Source organism: Leopardus geoffroyi, chromosome A2 (genome assembly GCF_018350155.1).
Source record: "Leopardus geoffroyi isolate Oge1 chromosome A2, O.geoffroyi_Oge1_pat1.0, whole genome shotgun sequence".
Taxonomy (NCBI): Eukaryota; Metazoa; Chordata; class Mammalia; order Carnivora; family Felidae; genus Leopardus; species Leopardus geoffroyi.
This window is the reverse complement of record NC_059331.1, coordinates 167,935,123-167,958,416: the sequence shown is the minus strand read 5'-3', so window position 1 is coordinate 167,958,416 and position 23,294 is coordinate 167,935,123. Positions and strand designations below refer to the sequence as shown.

General features: G+C 61.1%; 1 protein-coding gene and 1 long non-coding RNA gene across 2 annotated transcripts; both read left to right on the top strand.

Moving 5' to 3' along the window:
• Positions 1-3,266: 3,266 nt before the first annotated feature.
• MNX1 (motor neuron and pancreas homeobox 1) lies at positions 3,267-8,923 on the top strand. The gene is made up of 3 exons (XM_045496323.1): positions 3,267-4,336; positions 7,220-7,380; positions 7,993-8,923. Exons 1-3 carry the CDS (start codon positions 3,598-3,600, stop codon positions 8,350-8,352), a joined length of 1,260 nt encoding a protein of 419 aa, XP_045352279.1. The 5' UTR covers positions 3,267-3,597; the 3' UTR covers positions 8,353-8,923.
• A 7,062-nt stretch (positions 8,924-15,985) lies between these two features.
• Positions 15,986-17,927, top strand: LOC123607722. The gene is made up of 2 exons (XR_006716870.1): positions 15,986-16,688; positions 17,534-17,927. It is a non-coding gene; the product is annotated as an uncharacterized LOC123607722 (long non-coding RNA).
• Positions 17,928-23,294: the final 5,367 nt, after the last annotated feature.

The window sequence follows — 23,294 nt, the reverse complement described above, 5'->3', positions numbered from 1 at the left end:
CATGATAATGATGCCTGCCTCCCACCCTCTGAATATGCGGGTATACGGGTTTTATTCCCAACCTCGCATGTGTTTAATTCGGAACGTGAACAGATGTGGATTAGGAATGCTTTTTTCTTTTGCAATTGTTGCCATAAACCACCAATTCTCCTTTCTAAGTAGTGGGAGGAGGGCGGCCCGCAGGCAGGATTCAACGTCTTAGAGGGAGGCTGTGTGGAGGCAGGGACGTCGTGCGGGCAGGGCAGGGGCTGAGAAGGGACACAGCAGAGGACGGTGCACCGGGCAGGCCTTGGCCGATCGGAAAATCGAGGGTCCCCCCAGGTGTCGAGGGCGGCCTGCCACCCCCCCCCCCGGCCGCTGGAGAGGGGAGTCACCGGGAGACTGGGTTTGGGAGTATGGCCAGACCTTTGATCTCTCGCTAGGGCCCTTCACCAGACGCAAGCCCTGCTCCCGTCTGCCCCAAACCGTCTTCAAAGCCAGCTGGGCTGGGTCCATACAGATGCTGGAGACAGGAAGAACCCCAGCGGGCTCAGCTTCACACCTCATAAACCACACAAAGCCCCCACACTTCCAAGACCTCTCCCCTCTCTCTGTCCCTCTTTCCATACAACTGCACAGGAAACCTCCAATATGTATTAACTTTTCAACGTTCACAGAGTGTATCATTTTAAAGCCCTTTAGCCCCAGAGAGACCTAACCCTGACTTTTCTAAACAAAGAAACAGAATCTATAAAAATAACAGAGCACTGACATCCAGAGTCACACTGCAGTGGAGGGGTGGCCGGGACCAGGACCCAGAGCAGGCTGAGCGCCACTTGGATGCCTCCCGGGCGCCCCCGTAGGGGTGTGGGCTCCAGGGTAAGCCCTGGTGAACTCTTCCTGAAGGGGGGCGGGTGCCCACCCCCCGCATTCCCCGACCAGTCTCAGGAAGTGCTCTCAGCTGGTCTCGGGGAGGACGGGCACCAGCCTGGGATTTTGAGGGGCTTAGGAGCGTGGTTACCGTAGAACAAAGAGGGGTGAAATGAATTCCTCTGGGAGTTCTAAACACCAGAATGATTTTGTTGAGGGAAATGGGGAGATTTATTGCGTATAGCCCGCACACCTGTCCTCAACTAAAACAGCCCTGGTGGTGGGTATTTCAGGGAGAAGAGAGGGCAGCAGGCTCTCCAAGATCAATCTTGGGGGAGTTTCATTAGTTTCATTCGCTCCCCTCCCCCAGCCTCCTACATCACTGCCCCCCAAGCCCAGGAGTCCTGCCCCAGCACATGGAGGCGGGGAGAGATAGAGAAAGGCGAGTCAGACTTAGAGAGGGCCACAGTCACAGGTGGGGGCCAAGACTGCTCTCTCCTGGGGAGGCACATCGACAACCAAGATATTGTTACTGTCCCTCCAAGGGGGAAGGGTTTCCTGCCCAGGACAGATGAGAATCTCAAGTCTCCTTCGCAAAGCCTCCTTCCCCAGGGGAACGGATAGGCACGGAGAAACAGGGCTAGGGACACCGGGAGTGTTGAGGGCGGCCGGTGAGAGCTGTGTGGCCCCTCTGGCAGACTCAGTCCCAAACAAATAATGGCTTGCAGGGGACAGGATTCTCAACTTCTCTGAACCTGTACTGAGTGTTCCCCTCTCTCCCTGTAGAGGCAGGACTGCATTCTCATCACCCGAAGAGATACCATCCAAAGACAAGACAAACACCACGTAAATGCTGTCATTTCTATTTACAAGTTATTATTGGTTTTTGCCGAGCCATGTAACACTCAGTCCCACTGCTGTCCTCCTAATTCCCAGCTAGTCTGTGTGTCTGGGAACTACCCTGTTTTAATGAAGAACAAACTCGGCTCTTGCCAAGAGAATCACCGCAGTCCACTCTTGCCAAGGCGAGAAGCTTTGTGAAGGGAAACTAAGCGATCCCTATACTTACCTTAAAAAAAAAAAAAAAAAAAAAAACCCTCTTGTAGCAACCTGATCTGCTAATTTTAAAGTTTACTTGCCCTGGTTTTTCCTGCCTCCTCTGCCTTTCCCACAGCCCCCACCCTGTCCCTCACTCCCCTCTCACCTGCTCAGGAAGCTGGCTTCCAGAATGGAACCCCCCTCCTGCGTCCTCTCGCCAGCGGGGGCAAGATAACTAGGTCTAATGGAGCTATTGACCAAGCCTCGTGCTGGTGACCGCTCGACTCCCCGACCTGCATGCTGATTCTTTCGGCTGCAGAAAAGCCCTTGGAAGTGCTTTGACTGTAAATATTTGAAGTGTGTGTATGGGGGACGGAGGGGGTGGCTGTGAAGTCTGGATTCTCCCTCCGCTACCTTGCTCAGCCAGGGGGGGCGAGGTTTCCGCGCGGTTTCCCAGGCTGCAGGTAGCAAGAGGACAGAGGCTGCGTTTTCCTGCCTGGGGACGAAGCGGGGGGTCGGGGGCACTGGCCTCCGGAGGACTCTGCGCGCCCGCGGGCTTTCCAGAGCCGGGGTGGGTGCTGCGTCTCGCACGCCCGAGGGTCGCCTTCCCAGAGAAGAGGAGCGCTGTCGCTGAGGATCCTGTCAAGGGCAGGTGGGCAAGGTCTCCCAGCGGATCCAGGTCCTGGAGGCCGCGGGCTCGCGGATTCCGCCTACTGCGCCTCGACGGGGCAGGCACTCAAGGCGAGGACTTGCGGAAGGCACACTCACGCGCGCACACACAACACCTGAGACGCACGGAGTAGAGAAAGTTCCACCTGCAGAGGACTGGCGGCAGGGACACGAACCGCTCCTGTGCACCCTGGAGACCGGGAGCGGGGCTTGGGGACCCGTACGGCCTTCGCTGCGCTGCGGTCATTGTGCAAAGCAGCTAGATCTGAGAGCAACGTGGGCTCCCCGACGCAGGAGTGCACAAACTCAAGTGCGGGCGAGGAGGCGCGAGAAGACGCGGGCCACTGCTCTAGGTGACGCCGAGCCCAGAACGGGACAGCGTGTCTCAGAAGCTGGACTCGGGCAGCGGGGCCCACACCCGGACCCGGGGGTGCCGCGCCCGCAGCCCCGCTCAGCGTTCGCGGGACGGCGAGCGGGGTCCCTAGGCTGAGGCTCCGGGTCTGGCAAGGCCGGTCGCAGTCTCCGCCCCGCCATCGCCGCTCGGCGCCCCGGTTGTTTAGGACCCCGCGGCGCAGGGGCGGGGCGGCAGGCGGCCGGGACGGTGACAGGTGCGCCCCTCGGCCAATGGCGGGGCCCGCGCCCCTCCCCGAGCCCCCGCCGAGCGCGCCAATCGGCGGCCGCGCTGCGCTTCAAGTGCGCGGAGGGGCGCGGGTCCCCACTACGGCGCCAGCGGCCTCGGCGTGGTCGCCCGAGGGTCCAGCGCACAGAGCCGGGCTCCCCGGCCCGGCGCGTCCCGGCACTCGCCTGCGAGTTTGTGCAAAGCGCGTGCGAGCGCGGCCCGGGGCGGGGCCCGCACGGAGGAGGCGCCCGGACCATGGTCACCCTCGGCTGAGTTTCCGGCGGCGACTTTGATTATTGGCAAATAATCACCATAACAATACCGCACCCTGGGGCTCGCCACCACCACGCACGGAGTCCGCGAGCCCGCACGCGGCCGCGCCACCCGCCGCCCGGCCCTGCTCGCCAGCCCCACACAGGCCGATGGAAAAATCAAAAAATTTCCGCATCGATGCGCTGCTGGCCGTGGACCCCCCGCGAGCGGCCTCCGCGCAGACCGCGCCGCTGGCCCTGGTCACGTCGCTCGCGGCCGCCGCGTCTGGCCCCGGGGGTGGCGGCGGCGGCGGCGGCGGCGGCGGGGCGAGCGGCGGCGGGGCGAGCGGCGGGGCCAGCGGCGGCTGCAGCCCCGCGTCCTCGGAGCCGCCCGCGGCGCCCGCCGACCGCCTGCACGCCGAGAGCCCCTCGCCGCCGCGCCTGCTGGCCGCGCACTGCGCGCTGTTGCCCAAGCCCGGCTTCCTGGGCGCGGGCGGCGCGGGCGGCGGCGCGGGCGGCGCGGGCGGCGCGGGCGGCGGCCCCGGGGGGCCCCACCACCACGCGCACCCGGGCGCCGCCGCCGCCGCCGCCGCCGCTGCAGCCGCCGCCGCCGCCGCCGCGGGGGGCCTGGCGCTGGGGCTGCACCCCGGGGGCGCGCAGGGCGGCGCGGGCCTCCCCGCGCAGGCCGCGCTCTACGGCCACCCGGTCTACGGCTACTCGGCGGCGGCGGCGGCGGCCGCGCTGGCTGGCCAGCACCCGGCGCTCTCCTACTCGTACCCGCAGGTGCAGGGCGCGCACCCCGCGCACCCCGCCGACCCCATCAAGCTGGGCGCCGGCACCTTCCAGCTGGACCAGTGGCTGCGCGCGTCCACCGCGGGCATGATCCTGCCCAAGATGCCCGACTTTAACTGTGAGTACCGCGCAGCCCCCGGGCCCGGAAAGGAAGCCAGGGGAAAACGGGGGGAGGGGGAGTCCTGGGACACGGTTTTCCCGCGCAGCCTCGGCCGCCGGCCGCCGCCTGCCTCTCGCTCTCCGCTGGGAGAGCGCGGTGGAAGCGCCGCGAGGCCGCCTCGGCTCCGCCCGGGGCCCGCGAAGACTCGTGCGGACCGCGCGCGGTGGGATCGGCGGCGAGTGACTAAAATGGCCACGCGCGGGCCCTGCTTTCTCTTCCTCTCCTAACGGGAAGGGGCAGCTGGAGGTGTGAGACTCGAATCTAATGATTAACCGGCAGGCCAGAGAAGGAAGTGGTGAGGGAAGGCGAGCCGAGGAGCACCCGAGTTAGGCTGGCCTGGGGATTGAGGCCCCCCGGAGCCAGGGGCTTCTCTCCAGGGAAACGGACTTGACTTAGGTACCGCATTCTGGGTTCTGGAGGGACCCCCGGTCCCTCCCAAGAGGAGAGATTCAGGAGCACAGAACAAGAAATGGGCTTCAAGAGGCCAGGGCCGCAAGGCCAGGTCCCTGGCGACGCTCTGGCCGTCTGCGGGGTTGAGCCTGCCTCTGTGAGGGCGCCTGGGCCGCCGTGTGATGCCCAGGAAGCAGATGGCCTGACCCGAACCGAGCGTCGATGGTGCGCGCCTGAGGAAGGGGAGATATTCAGTACCCCCATCTGGGGGACTCTGGGTAGCAGGTGCCTGCCCAGAATTGGAGGTCCCCAATACAGAACGAACCCCTCCCCAAGGTAGGAGCCAGGGAGGGCTGGCCACCCCCACCCGGAGGAGAGCGGCTGGACTGTGGGCAGGTGGTACACCTCCAGGTGGCCTGGGCCCCCTCCTCTTTCCTGGCCCGAGGGCAGGCACACTGGGCTGGCGCTCCGGGGAGTCTGGGTCTCCTGTCGGCTCGCCCCACCGGGGCAGCATGCACAGGCTGATGCATAAGACTTTACACTTTCAGCTGCAGAAGACCCAAACAAAGAGACCCCATTGTTCCCTTCTGGGTGGATGTGTTTAGACTGGGGAGATGCAGGCATAGGAGGGGAAAAAAGCAAAAAAGAAAACAAAAATAAGCCCTTGGCGGAATTGAGATCCCTCTGCTAGAAGCCGTGGTTGTGACTAAACAGAGAAAAGCCAGGACCCTGAGGCTGGAGAAGTCACAGCCAGGTGAGAAAATCCCTGCGTGTGCACTGTTGGCCCACAGCCCACCCCAGGCGTTTCCCAACTCAGCTCCCACAAGACCCTCATGGCCATCGAACGGCCAGCCGGCCGGCGGGAAGTCAGCCCATCCTGATCCCTACAGGGAAACCTCCAGCTCAACTCTTGTCTCACCTCACGTCTGAACCTGCTGATCCCAGGTCAGCCAAACCCAGGGCACTCTTCCCGGGCCTGGTCGCCAAAGCCTCCAAACCCCTGCTCATGGAAAGCCACCCCATGGGTTTCCCCTTATGATCTGCATCTCCCTCGGAGGGGGCTGCTGGCCTGCACACAGGCCTCCCCTGGGCACTGGGTCCCCTGACCACGGCGGGGGTTGGGGGGGGCTTGTTCTCCTGGGCCTGCGTGGAATTCAAGGTCGCTCAGAAAACCGGTGAAAGCCACATCCCTTTGCCAACACACTTCACCCATCCCTGATTCCTAATCTTGACCCAGAGGTAGCAGAGTGAAAACCCAGGCAGCTTTAAGTTTAGAACAGAAATCTGAACGCCGAGTCCTAAAGGGCAATAATAAGCCGGCCAGGATGCCGGCGTCTGTTCTGAGGGTTCCTCTTCTGGTCGCTGGAAAACCTGTTTGGTTTCTTTAATAGGTTGCCTCTGCTGTTGGATGGCATGTCCCAAATGGTCCCTTTGGAGCCAGTGTTTTAATTAAAGTTCTAATGTATTGTCAAGTTGGGAATTGGGGCCTCATTTAACTAAAGCTGGGGGCGTGGGCCTTCCCGTAAAGCAAATTGCCCACCCCGGGGGCCTGAGCTCAGCCGCTGGACTGGCCTCTTTTCTTCCCTTCCCTTTATTGTCTAACACTTGTCAGGCTCCTGGGACATCAAGGCAGGTCGCATTTTGAGGTCACAAAATTCTCTGTGATGTAACCGTGTGAAATTATGTAAATACAGCCAAGGGACCTCCTTGAACACTGGAAAGCCGGATCCCCACCCCACCCCCACCCCCGCCCCTTTTCCTAGGCCTTCCATTTGCAAAATGAGACTTGTTCTGAAAAGGCTTCCAGTCTCCCTGGGCTCTGCCCCTCTGCGACCTGGGTACGGGGCTGTTGGGAAGAATTTTCAGTAGGGGAGTCTGGTGAATTCACATGTTCGGGCCCAGGATTTGGTCCTTCTCCGGCCTTCCTCCTTTTTCCTTTCCCCCTTCTCCTATGTACTTAAGGAGGTGGCCGTGGGAATCCCACACCAGTCCTTTGCTGGCTGGGAAGAAACGGGACTGGTGATTCCTGGGACCTGTCTCTTGAGCCTGGGCTGGGGGAGGACTCAGGGAGGAGTGGGAGGAGGAGTGCCCCTCTGGCCTCTGCTTCTGGCCTGTCCACCTTCTTCTACACCGCCCACCGGGCGCACAGGGCTGCTGTGTGTGAGAGACTTTCTTTAATCAGAACGCCCAGGCCCTGGGTTAAAAAAAATTGGGTCCCGTTAAACCCGACTTGCGCGGCTCCCCCTGGCATCCGGAGCCTGGGCTCCAGGGCCCCCTCCAGGCACACCCGCGTCCCTGGGGAGAGGGCATCCACACTGAAGGCAGAGCGGTGACGCCCTGGGCTGGGGGCCGGGCAGCAGCCTTGCACAAGTGGCACAGGGCGCATTGAGTGGCAGTGGGGGTGGGAGGCCTGAGCCAGACTTCCAGTGTCATGCCCCTCTCTGTCCCCAGCCCAGGCGCAGTCCAACCTCCTGGGAAAGTGCCGTCGGCCCCGCACAGCTTTCACCAGCCAGCAGCTACTGGAGCTGGAACACCAGTTCAAACTCAACAAGTACCTGTCGCGGCCCAAGCGCTTTGAGGTGGCCACCTCGCTAATGCTCACGGAGACCCAGGTACACAGCCCCCCCCCCCCCCCACAGCTCACCGCCCGCCTTGTCACCTGTGCACCCCTGGCCCTCTGCTGGCCTGAGCACCTGGAGGCCGGTGGTGGGAGGGGGGGGGCGGCTTTTGGACCCTTAGGGGGCGGGTTCCTGTCCCGGGAGAGTTAGCATCCGCTCTGCCAGGGCTCACTTACGAAGCCCAGAGGTCCGATTCAGTAGGTCGGGCTGAGACCCAGAAATCTGCATTTGAAGGACACTTCACCCCCTCTTCCATTCCGAAGCAGTGGTCCCCAGGCCACGTTTGAGAAATTTGATTCCAAAAAGAGAGCAGGGGATGTGCAGAGGTTTACAGACATGTCCTCTAGCTGCTCGGGTCCTATCTGGACAGTGCCAGAGCACCCCCAGAAAAAGACGGGAATCCCGAAGTCGAGGTCCCCGTCTGAGCCTCCTTGGAGCCCCCCAGCCCCACTCTGGGGGGCGCTGGTGCCTGGGGGGGGCACCCCTTCCCCTGAAGCCCACTTCTGGGCCTTGTGAGGACCGGCGAGGTGCAGGTGCAGACAGGACTCCAGAGAGAGGACCCGTAGGGATGGAGTGGCCAGTTCTCACGCCCTCTCGTGCCCTCAGGTGAAGATCTGGTTCCAGAACAGGCGGATGAAGTGGAAACGCAGCAAAAAGGCCAAGGAGCAGGCGGCACAGGAGGCTGAGAAGCAGAAGGGGGGTGGGGGCGCCAGCAAAGGTGGCCTCGGGGAGGACAAGGGGGACGAGGAGCTGCTGGGGCCGCCGGCTGCCGGGGACAAAAGCGGCGGACGCCGCCTGCGGGACTTGAGGGACAGTGACCCTGAGGATGACGAGGACGACGACGACGAGGACCCCTTTCCCTACAGCAACGGCACGGGAGCGCACGTCTCCTCCGACTGCTCGTCCGAGGCCGATTCCCCGCCCCCGCGGCCCAACGCGCCCGGGCACCAGCCCCCGCCCCAGTAGGGGCCCCGCGCCCCAGGGCAGCCCCACGGCCCCCCAGGCACCAGCCTCCGCCCCAGGAGGGGCCCCCCCGCCCCAGGGCAGCCCCGCGGGCCCCCGCCTCGAGGCAGCGCGTCCTGGGGCAGGTTCGGGCGCGGTGCCTGTCTGCTCTCCAAGGGACCGAGAGGGAGGGAGGTCCGGCGGATGCACCCATGAACTCCTGTCCTTTTTAATTTAATTTTGGTTAGTGTTGGGGGTACCGTTTGTCAGACGACCTGAGCGCCACCAGGGGAAGGCCCCCACTCCTCCCCACTCCTCCCCACTTCCTGAATGGAGAAGGCCGGGACCTACAGTGTTGGACGACCTGGAAAACTTGAGTATTGAAAAAGGGAAACTGTTTTGTGCTTACGTATCTGGGGGGAACTTTATGTCACGAGCTTTCAAACTGCTGGAAATCTCAAAACTGTACTGTCTTTATTTTTGTACATTGTATTTATATATATATAAAGAAACGACTACTTATGCATGCTAAATTATTATTTAGCTTCTCCCATCGCCCACGATGGAATGTAAAATAAATTGGTTTTTTACTGGATGAGAGTGCAGATCTTTGGGGGGGTGAGTTAGGGAAGCGGACTTTACTATTTTTGTTGTTGAAATGAGGGGTTGGGTGTTATTCCACCGACCGAAGGTGCAAATCAGACTTGCAAACCGGTGGGAGGAGCACCTCCCTCTGCGGGCGGGGCGGGGCACGGTCCCGGGGCTGGGGAGTCGCAGGTGCGACAGGTTGGTGAAAATACCTGCGACCAGGCGTCCGCCTGTCCGGATGCGGGGATCCCAGGAGGGTAACGGGACTCGGTGGGTTTACTTTCCTATTTGCTGGAAGATCTCGCGGCACCGGCGCTCCAGGAGTGGAGACGCACCATTCGAACGTTTCGGCAAATATGCCTTACCACGACTGGACGATTTCACCGGCAGGCCTTTGGGGTCCGCGTGGCCCTGGGCCCCCCGGGTTGCCTCGCGTAACCCCGGGCTCGTTCCGGGGCCTGCCTCCCGCAGAACCTTCTGGGTCCGGCCGGAAACGGTTTTCTGGGATCCGTGCAGACGTCCGCGGCGACAGCGGCGGCGACAGGATCGCTTGGCGCCGGGTCTGCGACGGCTCCGGGTCAGTAAACCTTGCGGCGTGCGCCCTCGGTCACCGGCCGGGCCCGCCGCCATGTGCCGCACACATGCCCCCTGCACCTGCGCCCGCCGCGCCGGCCCGGTGGCCCCTCCTGGGCCGGGAGGAAACAGGCGACAGGGCCCGCCCCGCGTGCCCTCCCCCGTCCTTCTGTGGCTCGCGCGGCCTCACTCGCCCGCCGGGCGCGCGGGGAGCGCCCCTCCCCCTCCCGCTGATAAATGAGTTCAGGAGGGCCTGGCGTTTCATTTGGGTGATTACCGCGGGCCAGCGGGGCCACTCCTCTGCCTCAGGGCCGGGGTGAGATTAATATCCTCTCTGGCAGCTCATTATCACCCCGGGCTCGTTCCATAAAATGCAACGTCAGCCGAGGCCGGGCGCGGCGCTGCCGGAGCCGGGAGGGAGCAGCTGCGGGCAGGGCGCGGGCCTCGGCCGCCTCGGGGTCCAAAGGTGCTTCTGGGGACCGGGGACTGGGTTTGCAAGCGGTGGGGAAGCCAGAGGGCCCCGAGGAAAGGGGGTGAGGAAATTGGACAGGGGTGGGGGAGGGAGAGAAGGGAAAGAAATGCCTTTTGGGGGTTAAAAGAGCCCCCACAAAACCTCCGCAATCTGTGGATCTGGCGTCTTCATTCCTAACACGCTGGTGAGGTTCAGCCCGCAGCGATCTCTTCCCCGGCTGGCGGGCTTCGGCCTGGGGGCCGGGGGGGGGGGGGGGCCCTCCGCGCGCGGGGCTGAGCCCCCCGCGCCCGGGGTCGGTCCGCTCCCCCCACGCGACCCGGGCAGGAGGGGCGCTGGAAGCGGGCGCGCCCCGTGACTCCGCCCTTGCCCCCCCCCCGCGGCGGAGCGGCCCGGCCCGGGCGCGGGGACTCGGCGGCGGGGAGGCCCGGCCGCGGCCCCGGCGTCTCCAGCCAGCTGCCTAATCGCGGCGGAATTTATCTCGCTAATAAATTTAATGATCAATTCGTTCTTGTCAGCTCTTCCCCAAATCAATTATAGCAAATTTAAATATAATCACTGGCTCATCCTCACCCACTCGGGGCACCGCGAACAATTCGTTCCGCCTGATCAACGGCCGGCGGGCCCTGCTCCGCCCGCCTCGCGGGGCGCGCCCCCCACCCCGCTGACCGCTGACCGCGCGAGGCGGGGGAGAGACTCGCCAGCCCCCCCGCCCAGGACCCCGTTTCCAGGACCCGCAGCCCAGGGGGAGACGAGAGCATTGGCTTCAGACAAGCCGGGCTTATGGCGCTGGCCTCCCGGCTTTCCACGGGGGCGAGGGCGCGCCGCGCAGGTCCTGGAACCCCGGGGCCCGGGCCCCCGCGAGGCCTCCACCCAAAGCGGACCCCCGCTCCTCTGGGAACCCCAGTCCGACCCCCTGCGGGCCGAAGGCCCATCGTGCGCGCGCTTCTCTCCACCCTCGTGGAGAAAAGGGGCATCTGCCCTGGCCAGCGTCTCCAGCCTGCACGACAGGATGCGGATAACCTCCTTTTTTGTGACAAAGAAACCGACTTACACGTATCCTCCCGGGACGGCCCACGGGTCTCTTGTCCACAGCAGAGCTCTGGCCCAGGGTCCCAGGCCCCTACAGAAGCTTTCACAGCGGGAGCCTGACAAGTGCAGAATGTACTAGAACCTAGACGAACTAGGCCTGCTCCTTCGGAGGGGCGCCTTCCGCAGCCCATCCCCGGACAGGGGTCAGCTCGGCAGGAGCAGCTTCCAAGACTTTGTAGGACACCAAAAGCACCCACAACAAAAGCAAAAATAGACAAATGGGAGTACGTCAAACTTTAAAACTTTTGCACAGGGGCACCTGGGTGGCGCAGTCGGTTAAGCGTCCGACTTCAGCCAGGTCACGATCTCGCACTCCGTGAGTTCGAGCCCCGCGTCGGGCTCTGGGCTGATGGCTCAGAGCCTGGAACCTGTTTCCGATTCTGTGTCTCCCTCTCTCTCTGCCCCTCCCCCGTTCATGCTCTGTCTCTCTCTGTCCCAAAAATAAATAAACGTTGAAAAAAAAATTAAAAAAAAAAAAACAAACTTTTGCACAGCAGAGGAAACGGTCCACAGAATGAAAAGACAACCTAGGGACGGGAGAAGATGCTTGTAAATCACGTGTCTGATAGGGGTTAGTATTCCAAGATGTAAAGGACTCACGCAACTCGACGACAAGACAAACATGAACCCACTTAAAAACAGGCAAAGGACTCGAATAGAGATTTCTCTGACGTAGACGGACAAGTGGTCCGCAGCACACGGAAAGGTGCTCAACACCACTCGTCACTGGGGGAGCACACATCAAGACATGGTGAGCTACTCCCTCACACCCACTGGGACGACAGGTATAAAAACAGACCCAGAAAATAACAAGTGTTGGCGATGGTGTGGAGAAATCGGAACCTGAGCACACTGTTAAATAGCACAGCCACCCTGGAAAGCAGTATGCAGCTTCCTCAAAAACAAAACGAAAACAAAACACAACAACCCTGGAATTACCATCTGACCCAGCAGCAACCTTATTCCTGGTTGTGTGTCCGAGAGACGGAAAACTGCGTCTGGAAGAGAGAATTTGCACACTCGTGACCATTGCAGAGCCACTCACGATAACCAAGACGTGGAAGAGGGACAGAGGAAGGAAACGGAACACGCGCACACACGCTAGAATATTATTCAGCCTCTAAAAAGAAGCAAAGCCTGTCACCCGCCACATGGCTGAACCTTGATGACGTTTTGTGCACGCGATAAGCCACTCACAAATTCTCCCTGTATGTGGAATCTAAATCAAACTCTTAGAGTGGTGGGGCGTGGGGGTGCTAGGAGGAAGGGGAAAGTGAGTTTTTCAGTGGGTACAGGCTTTCAGTTTTGCAAGATGGAGAGATTCTAGGGATCTTTTGCCCAACCACAGGTAACAGTAGGGAGCTGACGCTGGCGATGGTTAAAACGAAGACAGGCCTGCCTTCCCCCCTTGCCCTCCGTCCCCTCTAAAGACAGGGCTCACTTGCTGTGGAAAATCCAAGGCACAGAGAGGGCGAGCCCCTGGACCAAAGCAAGAGGGTGTCTGGATGCCCGCCCCCGCCCCCACCCCCTAGCTGTGCGCCCCAGGCCCGGGAGCTCCAAGCGGCTTCCACAGAGTACCTCCAGGTTTGCGGGCTAACTCAGCCCCGCCGCCGCCCCTGCGCCCCCTGCCCCCAGGCCGGGGCGGAGACTGCGCCCCCAGGGTGGGGGGGGCCCGCAGGGAGGGGGCAGTGCGGGCTGCCGGCGAGGTGGGGGCGTGCTCCCCGCAAAGGCGCGCGCCCCCCCACCCCGTATCAAAGTCCCGCGGTGCATTGTGTGTCCCTCAATAAAACTAATCCCACGGGAGGTGTGACCTGCAGCGGGGACCTGCACCGGTCCAGACTACAAGGGCAAATATGTTTTTCAGATTTGGTTTTTATGGTCGGATTAAAGTTTATTTTCCGTAATAGGGCACCTAATAAAACCCATAAAGCCGGGTCGGGCCTCCAGCTGGTGGCCTCGTTTAACACTTTCACTTCGTAAATCACCTTACTACGCGCCAGGTGTGTCCCAAACTGGACGCCGACGAGAAACGCCCCCTCCCCCCACAAATGCCAGCGACAGGGCAGGGGGGCCGGGCGGGGGGCGGGGGGCCGAGGGGCGGGCGGGGGCAGGGACCGGGCGTGGTGCGGAGGGGGTCGAGGAGTAGGGGGGCCGGAGGGGCGGGGCCGGTGGAGCGAAGCCGGTCTCCCCCACCCCCCCACCCCCCGCCGCCCCCGCGCCGACCCCGCGCACCTGCCGCCCCCCCCAGGTGTGCACACGGTGCCGGACAATGTGCGGCTGCTCCGGGCCATTGTCCGGCCACGCTCGGGCGGGACAAAGGGTGCCCCCTCCCCGGGCGGCCTCGGCCGGGGGGCGGGGCGGCGGGCGCGGTTTACCCAGCTGGGGGGAGGAACAAAGGCCCGCCGCCTTATCTCGGCGGGGCGCGGGGTCAGGCCGGGGGCGCGGGGGGCGGGCGGCCCAGGTGGGGTCGCTGCCGCCGGGGGCTGGGAGAGGGGCGCCGGGGGTGGGGGTGGGGGGCCGGAGGCGGCGGGCGCTGGGAACCGGGACCCTCCGAGCGCACGAAGCGCCTGCGCTTCGGGCGCCAAGTCGGGCGGTTTTCACTGCGAGGCCTCTGGTCTTCCCGTGGTTCTTGTGCTGTTCCCGGTCGCCCTAACCCTCCCTCTCCTTCCGTCCGGCCCTGAAGTTTCCTGTTCTGCTGAGAAGTTAGACCTAGAAAAAGGGAAAACTAGAATATGGGTCGTCTGGGGGAGGGGGCCACAGAGGGCAGAGGGGCGGCCCCTGTCCTCCGAAGCCGGTCCTGCGCCCCCGGCAGGTGGCGGGGCTCTCCTCGGCAGCCCGGGGGGGGGGGGGGTCGGGGGACGGGGAGGGGGGGGGTGCTCAGCTGCCTCCTGCAAACCCGCGTCCGGCCAGAGGCCCCCACCAGCTGGTGGCTCTGCTCGGTACAGCAGAGGCCAGCGCCGCGACAGGAAACTCGCGGTTTACTTTTTAAAATAGACAAATCTGTGAAGGAAACGCGGATTGGTTTTCTTCCCGGGTCTGCAACCCGTTCTTCGCACCTTTCATCGCCCCGGTGGCTTCACCTGCTGATGACTCTTTTCCAAGGGGTGTCACCAGAGCCCCCGGGTTAGGTGCCTGTGTGACACTGCGGCCTTTCTGTCCACAAACTCGATAACAATAGCCACCTCGGTGCTTCATGCAACCAGACTTTCCAGAAACCTCCGAGCCAGACGCCGCTCCAGGCACTGAGGTGCCCTGGCGCATAAGCCAGCTCCGAACCTCCATCCGCCTGGAGTGAGGCTGTAGCGGGAAGAGAGGACCAGTAGGAAACCGTGGGAACACACACCGCGCAGCCGAAAGGGGCGTGAAGACATGAGGTCCTACCCGAGCTGGTACATCATTGTAAAGCAAGGCCGAGGCAGGTCTAGAGCATGGAGCACAGTCCTCTGGGACGGTGGCCGTCCCTTGGGACGTCATCCCAGATGGGGACCGTGCCGGCGCTGATGGGGCGGTGAGGAAGCCGGCTGTCTCCCTTTCAGAGGCTAGGAAGGAAGGACCAGAGGCCTTCAGGAATCGTGCAGGATACCGACCCATGCTCACCTTCTGACGCAGTCTTCTTAGCCCTTCTGCTCGAGTAAAGACCGCACAACACAGAACAGAGAGGCGTGTGGGTGGTGCAGACAGGACTTTGGGGAGAGAAGTAGATAACGTGGGGTTTCTTTCTGTTCTTCTATGAAGATATGACTGACAGAATACGGTGCGAGCTTCAGGTACATAATGTCTTAATTTTAATAATTCGCATATTTAATTTTTTTTAGCACTTATTTATTTTTGAGAGACAGAGAGAGACACAGAATCCGAAGCAGGCTCCAGGCTCCGAGCTGTCAGCACCGAGCCCGATGCAGGGCTCGAACCCACGAACCAAGAGATCATGGCCTGAGCCGAAGTCGGACGCTTCACCGACGGAGCCCCCCGGGCGCCCCTCATTCACGCATTTAATACCACTCCAGAAAATAGAAGAGAAGAACACGAAAGATTCGTGGTCGGTTTTAGAGGTGTGGGGAGATCTCTGGAGGAGGGAGCTCTGGAGCAGCGACCCTATGCCAGGCCTGGGCTCATGTGCCACTGAGAGTGGGGCCCTGGGATGCCACCCTCACCACACAGTCAGTGACCACGGGCCCCCTCTGCACCTGCTAGGCATCGCGCAGCATCCCCTTCCCACGGTGTGTCTGCGTCCACACGTCTGTACACGTCTAGCTGTCGTCCCAGCTAGACTCGTGTCACCGGCACTTTCCTTACCCCCCATTCTCCTGGATGGGAGGCAAGCCCATCCCCCCACGGGGAGTCGCTGAGCCCAGAGCAGTGGGGCCACGGACAAGGGTGGGGATCCCAGAGCCCTGCCACCAGGGCCTGTGTCCTGCCTCACCTAGAGTATGGCTGGGGCGAGTTCCTCCCGCCCTGGGCCCAAGTGTCCCCCCGCTGTAAAGTAAGGGCCCTCTCAGTTCCCATCTCATAGGGCACTTGGGGTTGGACGACAACATTTATAGCATGCCAGGCATCACATGCCGGCTCTGGGATCATGAAACCAAGAAGAATACCCCTGCCCCCAATATGCACCTCTCTGCCCCAAAGTCTCCAGCGCCCTGTGGCACACAGGACACATTGGCAGCTGCTGGAGCAGCTGTAGGTCAGGCAAGTCGGCGGAGGGGTGTTGTGGAGGAGGGGGGGAGGGGGGAGGAGGGGGAGAAGGAAGGGAGGGAGGGGGGAGGAAGGAAGGGGGGAGGAGGGAGGGAGGGGGAGGAGGGGGAGAAGGAAGGGAGGGAGGGGGGAGGAAGGAAGGGGGGAGGAGGGAGGGAGGGGGAGGAGGGGGAGAAGGAAGGGAGGGGGAGGGGAGGAGAGGGGGGAGGGAGGGAGGGAGGGGGAGGAGGGGGTGCATGTGGCGGAGAGGGGGCTCTCTGCAGACAGGGCTGGCGTTGGAGGTGTGGGTGAAATCCTGGTCCCGGCACGCAGGCACACACCGACTGGGTGGCCTCGGGCAAGTGACGTAACCTCTCTGAGCCCCCAGGTCCTCCTTTGGCAAGCGGGATAGCGGTGGCCGCGTCACAGAGTGGCCATGAGGAACCGCACCACGGCAGCGCAGACGAGTGGCTGGTCACCAAGGAAGCAGCACCCCCCCCCCACCAGCCCGCCCGCGTCTCCCGCGGGGGTCTTGCGGTCTCCCTGCGCCACTCGCTGCCCTCCCGGGCTTGCCCGTCGGGGGACATCTGTGCCTGGCGTCACCCCGCCCCGACTCCGGCCTCCGCTGGGGGCCCCCGCCATCACCGCCGACCTGGGCCTGTTACCCCGCGGCTCGTCCTAATCCCGCGGCCTTTCCTCCACCGTTCAGGATGGCGCTTGGGCTCCACAACCCAGCGAACGGGGCCAAGGGCACAGGGCAAATGAGCGTGTATCCTTCCGAGGAGGTCAGAACCCGGCACTTCCACTTCTGCTCACCTGGCAGGCTCCGCACACCGCGACGGCGAGCCTCACTGACAACGGGGAGATCCGCATCTCCAGGTGGCCTTGGGCCTAGCTGAAGATCGGGCTTCTACCCGGGAGGACAAGGCGGGCGAGGGAGCACTGGCACACAGCTCTGCCGCAGGTGTGTGTTTGGGTTATTTGTCTTGTGGCAAAACGTTCATAGCCAGATGCGTCATTGTAGCCATTCGCAGTGAGCGCTTCAGGACATGAAATCCACTCCCATCAGCACTGTCCGCCCCAGACTCTTCCATCAACCCCCAAGCTCTGTCCCCACCAAACAATAACCCCTCCCTCAGCCCTTGGGTGCCTCTACTCCACCTCTATCAATTTGGGTTCTTTTTAGAATTTTTTTTAACGTTTATTTATTTTTGAGAGACAGAGCATGAGCATGAGCAGGGGAGGGGCAGAGAGAGAGGGAGGCACAGAATCCCAAGCGGGCTCCAGGCTCCGAGCTGTCTGCCCAGAGCCGGACGCGGGGCTCGAAGCCACGAACCCTGAGATCGTGACCTGAGCCGAAGTCGGACGCTCAACCGACTGAGCCACCCAGGCGCCCTGTAATTTGGGTTCTTTTCAAACCCCTACAGTACCCAGCGGAGATGTGAACACATGAAAAGGGCCCATAAGTTGAGTTGGTTTTTTCCCCCCATTCAGCAAAATTAACACCACCCACCCACCCTCCGTCCCACGTGCGATGCGGCACCCACGTCCAGGGTCCACGTTTCCCTTAGAGGCGTTAGCATGTCTGCGTGGAGCTCAAGTAAGTGATTCCCGACTAGGATGTCCCCCAAGAGCCCGGGGGGCATGGTTCACAGAGTCAGGAGCGACTGGAAAATCATCATCCCTGGCCAAACACTTCACCTGAAAACAGGGCCAGTGCACCAAAAAACACAAGTCTTCTGCTAAATTTGAAACCAGAGATATAGGCTGATTTTGTAGCTCTCAGAAATCCTTTCCTCGATTTCACAGGTAAAGAAAACCCCGGAAATGCCCCATGGTTCACTCTTGGCAGCTTTCAAAACTGCTGGAAAAATCCAGAGAGTTTCCAAGAAGCCGCCAGGGGAGCTCACAACCTGCCCGGATCTCTGGCAGCCGCCTGTGAGCTTTTCTCTCCGACCCCCCCCCCCCTTTGCAGGGGGACTGGAGGGTCCCTGTGTGTCCGTCCAGGCGCCCATGGAAAGGCCCCACCTGCGAGGCCCTGGAGGCCTTCTATCTTCAAAAAACAAAGTAATTCACTTTTAATGACCGCCAGTGTTTTCCTTCCCAGTTCTCTTTGAGCAGATAATGCGTCTGAGGCCTTCCCGACAGGGTTAAACCACCGTGACCTTCATAATCAGAGAACAGAAATAAATTATATTTACTCATAAATGTTACTCACTCTCCAGTGCCAGCTGCCCCCTAATCACAGGCGGTGTGACACGATTTTGCTTGTACCAGGCCCCACACTCACAGGTGACAAAGTGCTGTATTTTCCCGCCCAGCAGGCTGGCCAGGCGTTTCCCGAGGACAGTCCCCGGCCTGGCGGGCACACGTGGTGCCCCTGAGACCCCGGAGCCTTCCGAGTGGTCGAAGGGAGGGTGAGCGGGGACCAGAGGCCCCCCCCCCCTCTAGGATCCAGGCACCACGTGGGGACCGGAGACCCTCTGACCACCATCAGATCTGTCAATGGCCTCGCTCCCGACACGGTCTCTCCAGGCCCCCGTCCTCTGGTGGGGCAGTGGGGGGATGACCCACCACGGACTCTCACCCGAGATGGCCGCCAAACACACACGTCTCCTCACGACGAGTCGCCGCTGATATTTGGCTAGATGGTTCCCAGGCACTCGGTCGGGCGGCCCTGGCACCGCGGTGACTCGGCCGGGCAGGGGCAGGGGCAGGGACCGGGCTCACTCAGGGGGGGGGGTGTCGTGAATCGCACCCCAGGGGAGCAGCTCTGGGGCTCCCCCTCCCGCGGCGGGGCTCACAGACTCCCCCGCGGGAACACAGAGCTGGGGCCACAGGACCGAAGTGCACGGATCCACTCGCACACGCGGGAGAGGAAACCGCAAGCCCGCCTCCCAACGCCCAGGCTGTCTTCTGGGATTTTCTCTGGCACGGTTCTGGGCGGATTTACAGGGTGTGTGAGGCAGGGCCGCCTCTGGGGACAGTGGGGCCGGGGCAGGCCCGGTGTCCCCAGCCCTCCCCAGGCCTGGCCTCTGCCGCAGGGGGAGGGCTCCGCAGCCTGGTCTCTCAGCGTCGGCCCCACAGGTGCCCAAGTAGAAAAGCAGACTCTGTCGGCCCTGTTAAACCTGATCTAGAAAACAGAGCGCTCTAGCAAGCTCATTGTCTACGTGAGTCAAAAGTGCAAGGGTGCTAATGAGCATTCGATGGATTCCACCTGCTGGTCCGGGGCCGGATTGAAAGGCACTTCCTTCACTAATCCCAAGGTTGAGGGCGAGGCTAAAATAAATCTCAAATAATCACGTCGTATTTCTGAGGCGTTAAATAAGCGGGCTCTATGCCCCGAACGCAGGAACCTGCTTTCCCGCACGCGGTCAGCACAGGGCGCGCTCCCCAGGAAGCCCGCGCTGCTCACGCACTGCTTCTGTCTTGTCTGACAGTGACGCCCTCGGGCACATCTGCTCGGGGCCGGGTGTCTCTAGGAAATCAGAGGTTTGGCCGAGCCTGGGCGAATCCAGTAATGGCGAGGAGAGAAATAAGCTCAGCCCTCGGGGTTGAGGCGTGTGGTGCCCGGGCGGGGCGGGGGAGGGGTGCCGGGACGGCTTTCGGCACCTGCCGTCATCTTGCACTTTTCTGCGAGCCTCACTTTGCTTTCATTAAGGATGATTTTCCCAGAGACAGCAAAAACGTCCCGAGCTGTCTGTCCATCGGCTTTTCGGAGGCATGATAGTGATACAGACCTTCGGGGTAGGGTTCATGGGACGCTGGGGACTGAGAGAGAAGAATGGCTCTAGAGCCCATCCTCTTTGTACTGAGCAGCAGTACCGCTCAGTCAACAGGCCCCTCCTGGGTCTAGATAAGAGCCTTCCTGGAGACGAACAGTGCTGGGTGCTCCGAAGGACACGGAACTCGTGACAGGTTGTAAAATCGGACTCCAGGAGTCAGAAGTGCCCTTACTCCTGCCCGTGTCAGGCTGTCAGCAAAACTGACACGCACACTTTCTATCTCAGGAGTCACTGCCAGAAAGAAACCCTCCGGGGCTCAGGTATGGCTGTGGGTACCACAGGTGAGGCCACCAGAGAGCTAGGGAGTCCCGCTCACTCAGCTGCACTCCCGGACCTGACCCCCGTCTTGTCCCGGAGATTTTACCCGAGGTCTTGTCTGCTGCTGCACTTAGGGTGACCGTCCCCATCACGGTTTTCTGGGACTTTCCTGGTCTCAGCACCAAAAATGTTCCATCCTAGAAGTCACAATAATATAAAAACAGGGAGGGGGGCAAAACATAAGAGGCTCTTAAATATGGAGAACAAACAGAGGGTCACTGGAGGGGCTGTGGGGGGGGGGGTGGGCTAAACGGGGAAGGGGCACTAAGGAATCGACTCCGGAAATCATTGTCGCACTATATGCTAACTAATTTGGATGTAAATTTAAAAAATAAATTGGGGCGCCTGGGTGGCTCAGTCGGTTGGGCGGCCGACTTCGGCTCAGGTACGATCTCGCGGTCTGTGAGTTCGAGCCCCGCGTCAGGCTCTGTGCTGACAGCTCAGAGCCTGGAGCCTGTTTCAGATTCTGTGTCTCCCTCTCTCTGACCCTCCCCTGTTCATGCTCTGTCTCTCCCTGTCTCAAAAATAAATAAAAACGTTAAAAAAAAAAGGTTCCATCCTGAGAACCCCCCAGATTCCTGGACAAACCGGGATAGCCGGTCACCTTGCCTGCTCTACTCAGCGGACAGCGTGAGGCAGACATGAGAAGAGTGTGACTTAAGGAGCTGCCGGTGAACCCGTCCTGAGTCCCAGAGACCTCACCGATGTCATCACGGGTGTTCACAAACCCACCTGAACATCAGAGAAACGCAAATAGCAAATTGAGTTCATAAGCAAAGCAGTTCCAAGACGGTCAGTGGAGGAGGCCGGCCTTGAGTTGGGCTGGTGGCCGTGCTGGCCGGGCCCGACGCACCTGGTCCCTTCTACACCTTAGGACCAACCAAGCTGCATGTCTACAGAGGGTCATCATTGCCTCGTTAGAATGGGATTGCATACTGTGATGCCTGATGTTTTCTTTAATTTTTTTAAAAGTTTACTTATTTTTGAGAGAGAGACAGAGCGTGAGCAGGGGCAGGGGCAGGGGCAGGGAGAAGGAGACGGAATCTGAGCAGACTCCAGGCTCTGAGCTGTCAGCACAGAGCCCAACGCGGGGCTCGAACTCACGAGCGGTGAGATCGTGACCTGAGCTGAAGTTGACCACCCAACCGACTGAGCCACCCAGGCCGCCCGATGTTTCTTTCCAATCGCACACAATGTGACAAAACTCTGCTCCAGGCCTAGACCCTGGACCGCGAACGGTAATCATACTGGAGACTCAAGGCCACGCAGCTGGGAGTTCTGGAAGCTTGGCAGTGCACCCAGGGCTTCCCTCCACCTGGTGGGACTTCACTCACGACGGGTCTCTGCCACCAAGCTGGGGAGGCTGCAGGACCATGCTCCTCGGACCCCCTCCCCAGCCTGATGACCTTTGCGGGTCTTGCATCGGCCACGGCCAGTGATGATGGGTTCAGATGCACAAGTCAGAGAATCGCTTGTTACTACGTCAGCAGACTAAGAATGGGTAGAGTTTCATCCTTCCAGGGAAAGGGGAGAGGACTGTACGAAGACTTGTGTTTTGTGCCTTTAAGTTTATTTTTATTTATTTAAGTAATTTCTACATTCAACGTGGGGCTTGAACTCCCAACCCCGAGATCAAGAGTCGCGTGCTGTACTGGCTGAGCCGGCCAGGCGCCCCACTGGGAAGACGCATTTCAAAATAAGAATGCCAGCTGATAATGTAGGAGGAATTAGAAGCTTACCATTTTGCAAGCCCGGTGGCCTTGACCTTAATGGAGCGATGGAACTTAGCACTGGCGGTCACAAGCAGCGGGCTGCCCCCAAAGGGTTTACCCCCGGCTCGCAGGCACATCCAGGATTCCGCAGAACACTTGGCCGGGCCTCTTCAAAAGCCCAGCGTCACAGACTTTTTTAAGAAACAGAGAGGAGGGGAGAACCCCTCCTACGTTAAACGAGAAGTGATGAGGAGGAGTGTTCGGGCCTTGGCTGTGCTCCTGGGGTAGGAAACAACAGCTCTGGAAGGTTCACTTCAGCACCGGAGGCTCGAACACTGGCTGGAGTGTTGGGGAGTCTGGAGCTGCGCTAGTGTCCCTGCGCTCGGGGCGCTCATGGCATCGCGGCTGCTGGTGGAGGTACAGGCTGATGCTTTAGGCGTTGGGTGCCCTGATGTGTGCGTTTTCAAATGACGCCAGCACAACACGGGGTGAGTCTAAGCGCGTGGACGTATATATGAAGAAGAGAAAAGGCAAAGATGGCAAACGTTAACTGGCAAACCCAACACACAAGTGGAAGAATTTGCCCTCTTTTTTGGAAACGCTTGTGACAAAGCAGAACGAGGGGAATGGTCCACTACAAATGACTTTCTAGAGAGAAGAAAATGCCAAGCCCCGGCCTGGTTTTGTACCTCCTGCTGCCCACGAGGGGCGCTCTCGAGCGCAGGTGCAGGTGGCTACCTGGCTGGGCTGCAGGCTGGGGAGGGCCCTGCCAGAGCAGAGGGCGCGTGGGAGAAAGAGAGCACGTGGGGGGGGGGGGCAAGCTTCGGGGGAAGGGGTGGGAAAGCGTTGCCTTGATAAGCCTCGAAGGTCAGTGGCCCATACATCCTTGTTTGGACACACTCAAGGTCAAAACCACTCGGCCCCGGTGGCCCATGGGCACACACACGGCATTGTTTCCCGAGCCCGCTCAGCCCTCCCTGCTCCTGACTCCACCTCTGCACCCTTGGAGCACTGGACACTGGGCCCGATTTCCCTTTCATCATCTTATCGCGCAAACATAACTTTTCATCATTTATCCTGCTGTGCTCAAGATAAATGTCACCTTCTTGTGACCTCGACCTCGCAGTGGCCAGCCCCCTCCCGCCAGCGTCCTCAGTGTGGCACAGGATACAAAACCTCACCGGTGGGAAAAAGGAAAGCAAAGATCTCTGCGCCTGGATGACTTTTCTGAGAAAACCCGAGTCCCCCCGACCTCTGGTGTCCCTGTCACGATGCACACGAGCACCACACATGCACCTGTTGGCACGTCCTCAACCCTTCATGCTCGGGGATGTGTCAGGAGGGTCTCAGGGGGCTCTTGGCTGCCTGTGGTCTCTGCTCAGAGCGCCAGAATTCTGTGCTCGGGTCACCGGACTCCCTGCCACGGCTCCCACCTCCAGGTGGCGTGTCTGAGCCCCTGACCCTGACCTCTGTGGGGTCCAGGGCCCCAAAGGTCAAACCCCCCCCTCTCTCGCAAGCGTCTGTAGAAGGGCCCCCGGCTGCTGCTGCCCTGACCCCGGTGCGGCACGCCCGGCTAGGCAGGTCACAGGAACCGGCCCCCTGGTCTGTGACCAGTACACCCCCCTGCCAATCCAGAGCCCTGATTCGTCAAGGCCTTTGAAACCAGCTTCAGCGACTCAATCTTGCCAATAATCCTTCCATAGTTTGCTATCACTGACCGAACCCCCACCTCCTCAGTGTGGACACAGGGACTCA